This window comes from Dermacentor variabilis, chromosome 9 (assembly GCF_050947875.1).
Source record: "Dermacentor variabilis isolate Ectoservices chromosome 9, ASM5094787v1, whole genome shotgun sequence".
Lineage (NCBI taxonomy): Eukaryota > Metazoa > Arthropoda > Arachnida > Ixodida > Ixodidae > Dermacentor > Dermacentor variabilis.
In genome coordinates, this window is record NC_134576.1 from 33,868,616 (window position 1) to 33,885,204 (window position 16,589).

The 16,589-nt window shown below is 43.3% G+C and overlaps 1 protein-coding gene across 1 annotated transcript in view; it reads left to right on the top strand.

The window, feature by feature from the left end:
- 140up (RPII140-upstream gene protein) overlaps positions 1-15,322 on the top strand; it is a 40,518-nt gene extending 25,196 nt beyond the window's left edge. The window contains exons 5-7 of the mRNA XM_075704135.1: positions 1,872-1,950; positions 11,217-11,318; positions 15,183-15,322. Of these exons, the coding sequence (XP_075560250.1) occupies positions 1,872-1,950; positions 11,217-11,318; positions 15,183-15,240 (239 nt within the window). The 3' untranslated portion in view covers positions 15,241-15,322. The remainder of the gene's footprint in view (positions 1-1,871; positions 1,951-11,216; positions 11,319-15,182) is intronic.
- Positions 15,323-16,589: the final 1,267 nt, after the last annotated feature.

Genomic DNA, 16,589 nt, shown 5'->3' on the forward strand with positions numbered 1-16,589 from the left:
TTTCTCGTCAACTAAGTCCTTTCTTGGCCCGAAACAAGCATTGCGAGGTTTCTGGAATGGTATTTTATTAAACAGTCTACGTTGACTTACTATTTGCCTTTAGTGTCCATTTAAGGGAGGAAAGTGCCAGACAGTGACTGTCGCAGAAAAATGCACAATCATTCAGCTATTGGAGCATGTTGGACCTGTGTTTAAAAGCCACCTGCAACAAAATTTTGGTCTGCATAATAACTTCAGTTTCAGATAATGTAGGCATAGAGCTGTCTCAGTGCAAGATATTATGTTTGACATGCGACTGGATGTGCCACAAGAGGCTCGTAAATGTCGATATCTTTTATACCAGGGGAAAAAAGAAAGAGCTGTTACCGCTCACTGGAATTGATTCATGACTAAGAATGCGCTCCCACACTTGACCTCTGAGATTAGCTGTTGCCTTTGGGCTCCCGCTATGCACTAAAAATCTTGGAGGCAACATGGTGGGGCTTAACATCATACCTGCCACTCACCATTTGCACATGTCTGCTTTGGTGCTATGTACAGGCTGTCATAAAGGAAATTAGACAATTACCAGCCCATCAATTTGCCCATGTTGCTTCAGCAGTATATGCTGCTCATTTATAACCAAAGTAGCATAGGTAAATTTTTTTTTGCAGCTGGGCTTTAAGTTGTCAGGGAACAGAAATGCGGTGCAAGTATTGGCTGTACTTTCTTTCATTTGTAGCGACAGCATGAGAGCGGTTGAAATACAGACTGATCAGGTTGCAGCCAAATTCATGCACATCTAGCAATCTGATTTATCAATTGGCGACTGTAAGAGAAACATCACAAAAAACAGTAGTCGTGCTGTTGCACCGGTTGATCATCGGTGACGTAGGCTCGTAGACAGTAGCAGTCGATCATATCATAACTAACATGGATCATGGCCTAGGAAAAGAAGCATTCGAATGTTGACAGGCAACCATTCAATGATAGGGTCTGCTAATGCTAGTGCATTACAGTCGCTCAAGTGAACCATGAGAACTACTGAATTTTTTTTTCTTTCGTTAACTGGACAGACCTTGCTGCAAGTAATAACCTGTTTAGCTTGGAGTTGTTAATAGATGGCAGCTGTTGTTTAGCTGCCTTTAAGGTCTTTTTGACTATGACAATGGAGTTTATTCTCATAAGAATACATGGAAAAGGACCTTAGGACAAAAAGCTAGAAAAATGCGGCTTCAAGGAATTTGAGGCTTTTTATTCAGCTATCTTGATTGCCAAACTGTCTGAGAGACTGAAACACAAAGATAAGGCCAGCCTTGATAAACAGAAATTTGTTTTTTTTTTATGAGAGCATATTCATATAGAAATTTTACCAAAATGGAGCTTTGCTGAGTGTGAAACTACTGTATATGTATGGTATGGATGTCAAAGCAAGATGCAATTTCAGCGCTGTGGTAGTGATGCCCAAGATGTGCTTACTAATTGAAGCTTTTATTTCTAAGAAATAGAAATTAACGGGTGATACCTGCACCATACGGGTACAAGAAATGACCTTAACTGCTGAATGCCTTAAAATTTAATGCCATTCGCGCGGTGTTATGGGAACCTCTCGACCCACAAAGCCCAACGTATCATTTCTGATAGGCTGAATTTTGTGCTTAAAAATTCTTATTTAAGCACTCGAAGCCCAATGTAGAGCCCATGCTAGTGTTCTTGATATGCCGGAGGGAGTAAGTTTTCTATTTTCATTTCCGTTTTTCTTATGACTTCTACATTTCAATAAAATATAAGAATTAAGTACCCTATGTTTCCATTCAGTTCTGTGTCTGTTGGCCTTTAAATGGTTGTGGCTTTGTGTGTCTCAACATAGCCTGTGGCGTCCTCTCGTGCAGCCCTTGCAGGCTTTGTCTACAAACTCAACATGGGTGTTCGTGGCTCACTTGTAGGTGCTGGGCTTGGAAGCCTACTCGGGTGAGTCATGTTGCCACTTTTGCCAGATGCACTCATGTCTCTTCACAGAGTCAGACTAGAGTCAAGCTCAACAGGGTCTTCTTTCCCCGCTGATTTTGCCAAGCCCGTTCCCTAAGTCCCCATGGGTACTGTGCTTCAGAGGCTTGTGGTTCAGGCCTTTTATATAATATATATATATTTTTTCTTCATTAATGCAAGGTCCTCATAAGTTCTAGTTGCTTGTACTTGGCACATCTATAGCTGAAGCGCAGTCCTGTCCACTGTGTTGGCCCACTGTATGAGGCATGAAAGCGTGATGTGTGCGATGCATCTTACATCTGTATAATGTTACTATAAACACACATGCACCTATACATACATGTGTCGTCATAAAGATATGTGGTGTACATTGTGTAAGTGGCCATTTACATATGCTGCTAGGAATTGTTTTGTATGTTACCTACTGTTACCAAATTTTCATAAACTGAGCATGTCAGGGTTTGTACACCTCCTTGAAATTCTTGAATACCCTTTAATTCAGAAGACGGGGACTCGGTGGCCCTTGAAACTTCTAGAAAATAAGCGTTCCTCTTGAATTTTTTGACAACTAGGGTAGGGGGTGACTCGCGCATTTAAAGCAACAAACTCCTCATGGGGTCTTTGCCACGAACACTTATCTATCAGGAAACAGTCCTAGATATTTTCCTTCGAGCGTGTCACTAAGCGATCACGATTTGCTGTATACACTGCCACTGAAGACGGGCTCGTTTAAATAACCGTTGCCATCGTGGAGCTAGACAAAGCCAAACAGGCGACCAGGAGCCGTGCCACCACTTTGTTGTTTTGCTAGTTTCTTCACACTGCAGCATCATGGCTCCATTTTTGAGCCCGAGGCTCTAGAAATCTTTGGCGAAAAGTAAGCGTCAGCCATTTGGCTTTATCACAAGTATCTTTGGCTGAAGCTGGACACTATTAACCGTCATGCCAGAAGGCAATTGACATCATTACAATGGGTAAGTCGACTTAGACAAGCGACCTCAATAGCTTGAAGCGCGTGTCCTACGTAGCAGCTGCTTACCTCTAAGAAATTGCAGCTGATAAGAAGATCTCACTAGTTTTCAGTGCATGTGCACGAGTAAAGTTTGTTTCCCTTTCCTTGAATTTTGGCCTTTGGCATTCATGAAGTCTTTAAATTATCCTCAAATTTTGAGTCATATGTTTTGTACGAATCCTGCCATGTTTGCTATATTAATTGAATTTTTTCACTTTCTTTAAAGATGCAAACTGCAATCTCCTGAATTGCTGTTTTCACATGTTGTGTTTTAAGTTGGATCCATCACTAGCCTTTGGCTAAAGATCTTGCTTTTCTTGCTTTATTTAAAACTTGCATACACAAGCAGCAATAAATCGCATTCAGTTCAATAGCAATTCGGCCACCGAGCGCAAAGCTGTGGGTTTGATCTCTGGCTGCCGCAGCCGGTTCCAGAAGGGGTTGGAAACCTTTAAAGAAACCCAGGTGGCGCAAATCAATTTGGAGCCCTACACAACGGCATTTTTTATAGCTGCAGTTTTGCTCTGGAACATTGAATACTATAATTAATTAAAGCTTGTCCATCAAACAACCAGTTATGCTCATTATCACGTTTATTCAGATCAATATATTTTTTTTTAACAGAACAAGCATTGTGAAACTTGTACACTGACCTTACACCTTTCATGTGTTTCAGCTCAGTTCATGTCATGTGGTTGGTGCCTGTTGCAGCCAGAGATTGCAGCATAACTGAACGGATCTACTGCCACAGGCAATGCAGGCCAGGAAATACCATTTCATCTGACAGCCTGGCCTCTTTAAGTTGCTAGGTGCCTATTGCATTCCCCGGCAAAGAAGTCAGTGTGTGGTGACAGCTCATAATCTACAAAGAATTAAGCAATATAAATGAGGGGGAAGTGCACACAACAGTGGTTGTGAGGAAACTGGGTAAACTTAAGTTTAGGGTACGGTACGGTACGTCTCTGCTGCTTCCGAAAAATAAAAACACCATGCAAACATGTCAAGTGGATAACTTATGCAGGGCGTGCAGAAGCAGAGTCGCATTAATTAAAGCGCACCACAGGGTCTATGAGACACCATAGAAGTGGTTGTATGTCAAATCAACACTTCTGTGCCCGCCATGGTAGCTTTGTGTCTATGGCATTGCTTAAGGTCAGGGATTTGATCCTGACCACGGCTGCCCATTTCGATGGGGGCGAAATAAAGAAGTGCCCGTGCACTTAGATTTAGGGACACGTTTAGAGAACACCATCCGGAGTGCGCCACTACGGCAAGCCCCATAATCAGATTGTGGTTTTGGCACGTATAGCCCCATAATCCAATTGAAGTTTAATACTTCCACAATACGATGGGCCATATGAGGCAACGACAATGCTCAACCCTCGGAGAGGTTATGAAATGTGGCGCACAACAATGCCTCAACCAAACACATCTCCCTTTGTGTTTTGTGTACCATGCAGGCAAACAGCAGTGGCGCATGCAAGGTAATATTTGACGTCAACTCACCACTCTCCTGTGGGGCTAAATGTTGAAGAAATTAAACATTTGCCATCAACATCACCATTAATTATCGTCAGTCAAAGCAAACAGCACACCAGGCTTCGCTTACATTGATTTCCACAGTGCGTGGGATCTGCATAAATTTTTTATCTTGAATTATGCGCTGTATGTTAAAACTCTATGCATGTCACTGCAAGCTTGCAAAACTTGAATGCATTGGGCACATTAAAAAAAATTAGTATTTTAAATTTTTATGTCATACTTGAGCCAAACAGTGGTCTGGCACGAAATGATTGGCACCCCCAGAAATGGCTCCTTCAAGTAATGGAAGCCAATCTTGAAGGCCATAATTTTGTGAACTGCAAACACCAGAAGTGATTGCAGTAGCTAGAAATGTGCTTTGGCCGCCACACATCATTTTATTTTTCCTCGTGTGTCCTGGTGCTTTGCAGCTGCTTCATATCACGTGAAGGAATTGCAGGCAAACAGCAACGCCCTTGCTGCACGATTGGATGCCAGAGCCTGCAGAGCACACATTCGATGTGGTCTCAAACTGCTTCAGAGCAGCTGACGTGGTCGTGACCCTGCATTTCCTGACGTCACATAGTTGACGCTGAAATGGCGGTCGCACTCAGTGGCAGCTATTCAAATCAAAATTTCGAGTTGAAATGTGTACTGGGAGCACGGTTTGTTTTCTGCGTATAACCCTGTAGGTGTCTCTACTCGCAGTTAATTGATAAGCTGAGAATATTTGGATGACCATATCATGCCCGCTTTGAAATGGCCTTCAGCATCAGTAAGAATGGCATTCTCAAGCACGAGAGTGTGCGGAGAGACTGTGCAGACTGGTGCAGTACAGTGAGAGAGAAGTGGTTCTTGTGGGGAAGGAGGAAAGGCTAGCACTATTTTCTGCAACCCCTGAGGGAGCACGGCTCAGCGCCAGCAAGGTGAGGGAGTTGGGATTAAAAGAGAGAGAGGGTAGGAGAGAGAAAGATAGAAGGTCGTCCTAGCAGCATCAGAGCAGCTCGGCAGGGAGGGCCCGGTGGCTTCGACCGGAGGAGTATGCTGGAGTTAGACCGTATAGGAAGTGGCCCAGTAGAAGCAAAGTAGTGGCGAGTCAGGAAGCCCGAGGTGGTGGGATGGCCGTTAGGCCATCCATCTTTGTAGAAATTCCCTGTAGTCTCGCTGAGAGCCCCGACGAGTCGAGGTACTCGACGACACTTAGGAAGGCTGGTAGCTGATTACGACAGGGGAAGAGGATATCTTCCTGTCGTGAACATGGGAGCCCCAGGCGGTGGAACTCTTGCAGAAGTCGGTCGCAGTGCTGCAGGTGAGCAGGGCAGGCCAGCAGGAGGTGCTCCAAAGTCTCTGGTTCACCACAGGAGGCACAAGCTGGCGAGGTGGCTTTCCCAAGGCAGTGCCGGCGGGCTGCCGTCCAGTAGCAGCCAACTCGCAGTCGGAGCAGTAACGAGGCATCCCTTCGTAGGAGGCCGTGCTGTGGAAGAGGCCATGGAGGCCGGCCCAGGGATACCCGTTTGTCTGGGTGGCAGGCGATGATGTGCCGGCGCAGCCTGTGTCTTGAGAAGTCTGCGGCCGTTACAGCAGGGCTGAGGGGGACAGTTGAGTGGTGGGCACTTTTTGCCAGAGTGTCCACCTCTTCATTGCCCGGGATCCCCACGTGTGCCGGTAGCCAATGCATGGATAGTGAACATCCTGCGTCCTGAAGGGCCGTCAGTCTTGAAGAGAGCAGCACAACGCCAAGGCTAGCCCTGTCAGGGTTCTGCAGGCAGAGCTGCGCCACCTTGGAGTCGCAGAAGATGGCTGCTGGGGTCACTGGTAGCTCCTCTGCAAGTAGTTCCAGAGCAAGGTGGAGTCCTGCTAGCTCTGCTGCGGTAGAACTTGCGTGCCCCGGGAGACGGCGCAGCTTGCTTTTTTGTAGAGCCGGTGCAACGCAGGCTGCTGTGGATGAGCCAGTCTCCGGTATCACGGATCCATCGACGAAGATGTGAAGGTGGTCCCCAAGTCTCTCTTAGAGGAGAGAGGCTGCCGTCTGCTGTAGGGTACATTTTGGGGAATGGTTCTTCGAGACCCCTGGCAGCTCCGTCGAGATAGGGATTGGTGGTCGATGTGGTGGGCGAGGCTGTACAGCGTTTGCAGGCGTGTCCCCTATGACTTCCTTATAGAGGCCACACAGCCGTCCCATGTGTGATGCTGGCCGGGAGCGTAGGCGGTACATCCGTGCAGTACATCCATTGCATGGTGCATCCTGAAGTGTTCAGCGAGGAGGCTACTCACCAGGCAATGCACATCTTCAAGATATCCAATATCCAGTTTGATATAAGGGAGATATTTTACATGAGCAGTGGTCAGTAAGTTTTATGCATTCAATAGTATAGAGAATAATTAGCTTCAACTGGGCTCGACTGCATATCAAGCAGAGAAGAATGAAATGAAAGGAGAAAAATTTGGTGATAATTCATAAGGCAGTGCCTTACTGCTGGAAACCAAATCAGGGTCTCTGAGAATGAAAAGTTATAAGAAAAAAAGTTTGTTAGTAACAACTATTCATGCTTAATGTGCCAGAACAATTGAGCGCATTCTGTTAACGCATTGCATTGTTCATTTAGAAGTTATAACATTGTTGCATTATCCTGAGGCTTTGGGTTTGCAGAACCTGCCACGGTTGCGTAGTGGCTATGGTGTTCAGTTGCTAAGCACGAGGTTGTGGGATCGAATCCCGGTCACGGCGGCTGCATTTCAGTGGGGGCGAAATGCAAAAACGCCTATGTTACTTAGAATTAGGTGCATGTTAAAGAACCCTAGGTGGGCAAAATTATTCCAGAGTCCCCCACTATGGCTTTCCTCATAATCAGATCGTGGTTTCAGCACATAAAACTCCATAATTAAATTAATTAAATTTTGGGTTTGCAGAATAAAGGAAGGATGAATGAATCTGCAGTAGAACGTTACTTAAGACGTATAAATACTTAGATATCTGGTAATAACTTAAAAGCTGGGAATAGATGCAACAAGTTGGTTAAAAGAATGGGTTTGGCAGTGCCAGCAACTTTTCCATTTCAACGATGACACTCACAAAATTCATCTGTCAATCCATCATAATTATACGGTAGTGGCATTTGTCGACGTGTTGCTTTGATCAGCAGCTGATGCTATGTCGACAATCCCGACAAAGAAACAAAACGTGAACAGCCAGGCTGAGAAACAATATATATTGACCGATGGTATCCATCAACATGAAGGCTTTAGAAAAGCACTATATTTCATTTTTAAGCAAACGCTAACTTTCTTTGAGAGCCCCCACTTTTTTAAAAATTATTTTTGTATTTGGCCAAATACACACTCACTCAGGAATTCCAGTTTGTGTGTGACGGGCAGGCTGTGTAGCTTTATGATGAACTGTGAGGAAGCTACGCATGCTTTGGATGGTTCGACACCAGGAAACAACGATGATAATGTTCCTTCTCACGTCCGGTCTCTGACATTGCCAATGTTCACCTTGTACAAGGTATAGAGAGAGGTTTTTTTGTGGTTTCCAAATTAGTGAAAAAAATTGGCGGGGGTTTAGCTAAGGTTAAGCCTGGATATCTCGAAGCGAAAAGGTTCGGTGATGCTTATGGTTTAGCTTATGGCTATGCTTTATGATTTAGCCTATGGTTATGCTTACGGTTTAACTTATGGATATGCTTATGGTTTAAGTTATGGATGTGCTTACGGTTTAGCTTATGGTTATGCTTTATGATTTAGCCTGTGGTTATGCTTACGGTTTAACTTATGGATATGCTTTGGTTAGTTTATGGTTATGCTATATGTGTGCCTTGTGTAGTTATGCAAATTGCTTATCAATGATATATACCATAAGAGCCGCACTTCTGTATCGGTAGTATCACTCTCTTCTCCTTCAATGTTGAATGCGCACGCCTAATCTCTGGCGAGCGGTTATATAGTCGGCCTCCGCGATAAACACGCGCTTGCAGCGAACGTCGAACAATGACGCATAGCATGCGGCAGTGGGCACCCGCACTGCGCATGACGTCACGCGCGGCAGCGGCGAAAAGTCAGGCGACGCAGTCGGCGGCGGCCACCTCTGCCGTGCACGACGTCGCTCGTGCTCTGACATACGCCGGCTCGCGCGAAGCGCGGTGTTGATTAGTATAGTGAAGCTTTTCGTTTCAAAAAGAAGCACAGGCAGTGCACTGGAATTTTGTGTGTTTTAATATCTTCTAAAGCACAATATAAGAAAAGAAAAAATTCTATAGAAAAAAAATCATGCCTTTGCTGTTACTGGTCCAAAGCATTAATAACCACTAAACTATGCTTTAATCATCCAAACATCATTAAAGTCTTGAGCATGCCATCTTCATAGTTCTGTTGGTTCGTCTGATGCATTTCAGTGATCCACAAAATTGCACGGATAATTCAATGGGATCAGCAGGCTATTTGCTTATTCATGTAATCAGCTTCAATGGTTTCTGCATAAATTTTTCTGAGTACATATATGTTCAGGTCTTTGGGGGAAAAGATAGAGCAGTACTCTTTAAGGTAGAAAATTGGGCGAATTGGAACTTAAACATCCAAGACATTCTAGTGCTTAGGAGATACTTCGGATTAAGACAGAAAAGATGATGGGACAGGAAGGATAGAAAAGTTCAAAACTACTGTACATTGTTGGTTAGTATGTACGACACTGTAAAGCCCTCTAATTTCGCAGCCTCACTTGTTCGCGAAGCGGCGAATTTGGGCGCAGTTGTGGCTACCAAACATCATGATTTTGGGTTTCAGCCATACTGCTCACTTAAGCCACAAAAGCTCTTTGCATTGTTTTTTCACCATTTCTTCCTTTTCAATATAGTGGGGTTTGTTTAAACTTCTATGTCATTTGCAAGTGCTCTTCAGGCATAATTTCTAATGCATCACTTGTCCAAAGGATGGATTGGCTTTCTAGCATGAAATAAACTAGCATGCTTGCATGCATAATCAAGTCAAGATTTTTTATTGTGATAGCAATTATATGGGTACTTCAGGCACATTTCTGCCATCACCATGGTGTTCCGTGTAAAGTCCAAGGGCTATAACATCATTGCCCCGTGGCGTATGCTATGTGTGCAAGGGAAAGCATGCAAGGATGGGCTGACCGTGGTGGCTCACTCACATGCGCAAGGGAGGAAAGCGGGGACGAAGCGTGGCAGGTTCCGTCGAGTGCATGCTGTCGGAGGAGGGCATTCTACTCTGGTGGCACCTGCTTACGGCGCGGCCGTGTGTGTTCTGTCTTGAAAGGAATATGCGAAGGGGGCAGAGCCCGCCATCCACTGTGTTTTAGCCGTTGTCCGCTTTGAAGCGAGAGGCAGCGCGAAGGTCGATTCGCTCGCTGCTGCTGCCGAGCTTCCTCACCCCAGTGTTTTGACAGCGAGTTTCCACGGTTATCTAGTGAGATGTGTTCATATTTGCTTGCATGTGCGTGACACCACGCTTGCTAATTCAGTTAGTAAGCAAATGTTTATGTGCTCATACGGCCAATAAAACTACTATCCTTACTTCATATAGCTGTCTACTAATTTGCTATCGCAGTTGATGCTTTGCCTTTTGAGCAAAGCTGTGACTTTCTTTTACAACATGCACAAAGTAGTGTTGCTTCTTGTTTCTTTTGCACACATAGCTGTTTTCTGGCTCAGTGTAAGCTTGCATAGCCAAGTAAATCAAGTGTGTCATTTTCTTGGCTGGGTAAAGAAAGCAGGACCAGCTGGCAAAGTAAATGTTTTGTTTCAGTGTAGTGTCCACATTTATTCTCTGAAAATTTTGTGTGGCCTTAAAATTTCACGATATTTTGAACCACGAAATTTGTGGAAATTAAGGGTTGGCAAAAAAAGAAGACGGTTTTAAAGTATTGTGGGAAACACGTAATCAGTGTTGTTATGGAAGTCATGGCCTCACCCGTTTCATTGGACATTGCTGGGCCAGGCAGGTGCCAAGTTAGCAGAGTTTGGCTCCATGAAACCCCTAGATGCTTTGACAGAAAAAAGAGTACTGCATTTTAAAAGATCACTCATAGGAAAACGATTTCACCTGTATTAGTAAATTACTCTTCTACAAGACTAAAATATTCACTTTTACCATGAGAAAGCCCTTGGTAGGCTAGAGCAGACACAACAGCAAATGGAGGGTGATGCCATCTCGAAGTTCCCGCTCTAGCTTGCTGGGCTTTCATGGATTCTTACTGCATCTAATCTGGCCTACCTAATTGTTTATCCGTAATATAGACTACATACACTGCGTTCTAGAGTAGCATTCTAAAATTGTCAGCACAACAACTAGACAAAAGGCGAAAAGGAAGAGCTGACCAGTGCCTTTGATCATCTCTTCTTTTTCATCTCTGCCTGGCTGTTGTGCTGACAGATCACGAATATATTCAGAGTCGCCCAGTTCTTGCTACTTGAGCAAAATATCGGACATAGCAAGTTTTGGGAACTTACTGACACAACGCGGCCCAAATACAAAAAAAAGAAGACCCTCGAAATTCGTGACGTCGCACTGACATGTCGGAGCTAGTGTTCCACTGCGAAGTTAAAGAAATGTAACATTGCCCTTCATTTTCTCTTGTAATAACATGGTGTATTATTGTGAAATTAAGAAAAATAGAATTTTTTGAAAAGCGCTTAATTAACCTAAACTTATTTTGTATTTTCTTTGGTGGTTATTTTAACTTGTTTTGTTTTTACAGGCTTGTGTCGGGTGCTACGCTGAGTGTGGCAACCAAGGCGATGGGGATAACAGTGCCAGAGTTTCGGTACTGGCAGCATGACTATTGGATGAAGGAGTACAGGTAGAGGCATATTTGGTGGCATCAGTATAATAACCTTTTGGGTGCCAGTTGACCTTCCGCAGTGCAACAGTTTTGATTTCTCTCTAATTAACACGTTAGCAGGTTTTAAACTCAGGTGGCATTTATTGGTGAAATGTTGCGGTTTTTTTTTATTTTAAATTTGAAAATTTAAGCAAGAGTTATGACTTGTGCTGGTCAATGATCTTAATAAGGATAATTGGTGTTCCTCGGGCTACATCCCTTTGTTGTCTCGTCATTGTCTCTTGAAGACATCGAAGTTCTTTAATGAAATTCTTCAATTGCTAACGTCGTCCAAAGCTCCTGAATGTCTCTGTTGTTCAGAAACTTGCAAGTTTTGTGCCAATATGCTCTGCCAGAAAATGAAAGACGCAAGCAACACTTGATAAGTTCTGTTGCGTCACGTGTTGTATGAAAACAAGAACTTATCACATAATTTTAGTTTAACCAACTTCTGAGCTAATGGTGCGATAGTATATGGGTGTTTCACGCTCACAAATTATCTTGGTCACTGCCGGGGATCTGCATTGGCGGCTGACAGGCACACTTATGCATAGTGACTTACTTAAAGGGACAACACAGAACAATAAGCATCGCTTCTCAGGCTGACAGGAATGGCAAAAAGTGTCTTCCTGATGAAAAATGCAAACAAAAAATAATGGCTATCTTTTGTCATAGTTGAATAGTAATTATTCTTTTCTTTCGACATTTTCATATGTTATAGCAGTGTAGCAGTAAAGTTCCGGATGTAGACAGATGAAAGTATGACCTTGAAACTGCCCAATTAAGTTTTGAGATTTCATACAACATTGAGGGTGAGAGTTCTGTGCAAGTGTTATTATTATGTGACAATGTTGTGCTACAGTGCGGTTCCACATTGACAGACTGTTCATCACAACCTGCATCGTTATGGCCTGTCACACCATACGTACTGGCCTTGTTCCTACACTTGTACAATTTTGTCAATTATAGTGAAGCAAGACACATCTCGAGAAAGCGAAAACTTGTATTGGTGAGCAGTGGACGGACAAAGGAAGCTGTGGCCAGCAGCCAGCATTTCGACAAAGGGACCTTTATTGGCTATCTGTGGCCACCTGGTTATCTTTCGGTGATCTTGCGAAAACTGTAGCATGCATGATGCCTCTTGTAAAGAACACATTCATCACTAACATAGTTACGACTATCATTTTAGTCCTCATGTAATTCTTTCTTTTGCACACGAACTTAGCATTCCTGAATGCCATCTCTAAGCATTTTTCTGTATTTCTACAAATATAGCAAGCGTGTCCCTTCTGCTGGCATTCTTCCCTGATTACTATTTAAATACTATAAAACTTTTCATATTACCTCTCAAAGGTGAACATGTTAGATGGCAGCACTAGTTTTTTCTTTTTTTCCACCAGGTCTGAGAAGTGGTTGTTTTAAATTCCTCCACAACTCCTGTAAGGTGGTTCAGGTCACGTAAGAATGCTGAAAGAAGTTTAAATATTTTTTAGAATACTGGAGCCTCATAATACTTCTATGGCAGTGCCACGTTATGGTATTGTTTTTGGCACAGCTGCATATCATTTACGCTTTAGACAAACTACAAAATCACAATCTTCATATATAGCCTACAAACTGTAAGTGCAACCTGTTGCTGAGACTTACTCATTGGCATACTTCATTTAAATGAAGTATAATTGTTGTTTGATAAAGCTCAACATTTGTGTGCTTGTTTTATTGCAATAGCAATTATATGGACAGTCCAGGCACATTTATTTCATTGCCGTGAAGTTCCGTGTAAAGTCCAAGGGCGATAATATTGTCGCCGGACGCCGTGATGCTGTATGTGCGAGTGAAAGCGTGCGAGGGTGAGCCACTGATCGCGGGTCAATCTCACCTGCGCAAGTGAGGAAGGAGGGGCGGAAGCACGCCCTCTTCTGTCATGTGCGAGGCACGGGAGTGAGGGGGCTTGTTCATCTCCGGCGCCTGCTGCTTACGGCGCGGCTGTGTGGGCGCCGTATCTTGAAAGCAATCAGTGACGTGGCCAAAGTGTGTGCCCGCGTGGGCCTCATCTACAAAGTGATCTATGATGTTTGCAGGATGCGCATAGTGCCGGTAGCGTCATGTGCGCTGTGCTTTTGACGTTTCATTCGCATTGAAGTGAGAGATGCATGAAGATCAGTTCGTTCGCTGCTGCTGCCGTGATTCCTCACTCCAGCATTTTGACAGCGAGTTTCTGCAGTCATCGAGCGTGATGTGTTCATGTTTACCTGTGCGTGCGTGACACAGTGCTTGTTAATTTAATTAGTAAGCAAATGTTTACAAGCTTATATGGCCAATAAAACTACTATTCTTACTTCGCATAGCTATCTACTATTTGCTATTGCAATCGATGCTTCGCCTTTCGGGCGAAACTGTGACTTCTTTACTGAGATTTAGGCTTGCCTAAAAGCAATACAAAGCAGTTAGTGAAATATAGTGCTTATGATTTCAAGGAGAGACAATTCAGTATGCCTCATAGGCAAACTTATTTTGAGTTTCAGCAAGTGAACGTAGCTATAATACTCGGTGATAGACAAAAAATGCAGTGGCAAGTGTCTCTCAAAGGAAGCACATGTACATGCACTTTTTTCCATACTGTGGTCAGTCCTGCCACTCCTTGCAAGTATCTGTGCCAGTGATTCTGCCTTCCTGAGTTGCTAATACTTTTCACCATGCTAGGAGACCATTTTGTTTGCAAAGTGTGATTGCGCACTCACGTCTGTGAGTGAATCTACTATATGCTTTCCTTGGTGCATCATGCACATGTACTAAAATGGGCCATCAGCAAGAAGGCTGTGGGCAGGAATCAACATCACTGTCCTAATCCTTTTTAAAATACACTAGACTTCCACTAATTCCACTCCAGTTAATCTGATTTTTCATTAAATCAATCCCGACTAAAGGCCTTGGCTGGTGTCCATGCATTTCTATGGGCCCAAACTTTTGTTATTTTTATCCCAGCATTGGCCCTTGTCTGATAATTCAAACTTGACCAATCAGCACGCATGTGCCTGAACCCTATGTTGACCCCTTTACTGGCACCGTCTGTCTTGGTTGAGCTTAAGGGACAGTGAATGCATTGAACACGTGTTATCTCCTGTCCAAAAATGCCAATGTTTCGTCTGCCCTAGGAAGATTTTTCCAATGATAACCGTAGCTCACAATGTCTAATTATGCTATTTGGCTGATTCTAATGTGCGCTTTCTTCTTTTTACCTGGAAAACTGGGCCAAAAGTTGCTTACACGGTGCACTCAGATAGGAAACCAAAACCACCTTCGCTGTGTTCATATGCTTTACAAGATAACACCGACGTATTGTGGTGAAGCTAACCTTAGAAAGCCGGCCACCATTGTGCAACACATATTAGACACTTGCCGACATTTTTTGCTAAAACGTCGGGTGCATGCTAGATTTATACTTTGTTTAGGAGCTTTACTGTCACTTCTATGTTAGTTTCCTACTCTGGACAAATAGAAAGTGGGCATACATTTAGAATCAGGCGGGGCTTCTAAGACTTTAGAAAGTGGGCGGAATGTTAAAATCAGGCAAATACTGCCAAACAAATCAGGAGCGTGTCTTGTCATTTTTTCTGCATCTTGTTTAATTCAACCCGCTGGATAATTCAAGCACTTTTTTCAGTCCCTTCAGGATAAAATTAACAGAAGTTGACTATATCTGCTTAGAACATTAGATGTATCATGCCTTCAGTGTTTTGTTTGCATTTTTTTGTCCTTTTGATCTAACACTGGTCCTTAACCATGAGTTGTGAACAAGTCTATGTTAAAGATGTGTGAAATAATTATTTTTCAACTTTGCAGTGAAAAGAAGGCATTATGGCAGAAAGAACACGCAGCGAAAGACTCGTATACATCATAAGGCCACTACGGAAAGCTTCAAGCAGAAGACCTTGTATAGTTATGTAGTTAAAATTGTGTATTAAAAGTTATTGTACCTATAAGTGTGCTTTTTCATGTCATGTGAAGTGGCATGACAGAAATGGTGCTGAAAGTGCAATGTCGTGATGTGCCACGACCAATCACTGTAACCTTGAGCTTGAGCACGATGCATATAGGTAGCATTGCTTCACATACTAGCGGTATTGATGGTACTGCTATGTAGGCTGCCTTTCTTTCGACTTTGCTTTCCTTCAGAAAGGAAACAGAGGCCATCAAATAAGCTACACGGATGCATCACTTCATTCAGTCAGGTGTTGGGTGCCACAGAACATCTTTTGTGCTTCTGGTGGGGTTCGTCAGCCAGCTTGCTCTGATCTTAATGTTCCTCATGGAAAGATTGAATGCATTCATGGCTGACCAAGCTATTTAAAGGGACTGTGACACTCCTCCTAACAGGTGAGTGCCTCATAGATGTTCTTCTGAAGCGATTTTCCAAAAACGTATTGCATCTGCCAAAAGCCATGGTAATGAAGTGGCTCTTCATTGATAATCAACTTATCGTCGTTCACATGAGTGCACCATCAAGCTACACTTAGTTGCACCCCTCCGTGCTGCACAAACATTTGATGTCTTATAGGTACTTTGCAGAGCAGCTGCAGTGGATATACCACTGTTGTCGATTGCAGGAGTCATAGAATACGACCAAAAGGAAGTCAGGCTTCTGGCCAAAGCATGCTAGAAAGCCGACATGTGTGCCTTTATCTCAAAAGGAAAAGACCCTATTTCACGTGGACATTGGTTTCATCCTTGCATGCTTTACTGTTCTCCGCATGTGAAAACAGCATGCTTCCAGCAACAGTGGAACTGACCTGCTGAATGGTCGACATGGCAGCCTACCGATGATGCACAAGATGCCACTGCCTGACGCCAGTAGACACTGATCATATTTATTTCACATACTGTCAATTCTTCATGGGATTATAACGGGAAGGGCAAGTACAAATGATAGTATTTGCAAAAAACTATATAGATACATTATATAATCACGAGTGTGTTCTTGCAAAAGCTTTTGCTCCGCTACACAAATAAATTAAGTACATCACAAATACAATATATGGGTACAATGTACTATAACCAAAAAGAATCTGAGAAAAGAAGAAACAAAAGAAGAAAAAAGACACATGTAAACACATCTGATATACAACACCTAATAAACATGGTAAACAGGATGCAGTCATGTATATAATGCATCATACAAAAAGAACACTTATAGATTAAAGTGTTAGGCTTTGAAGATCAGTAACAACCAGAGCAAGTAAATCAGAGCTT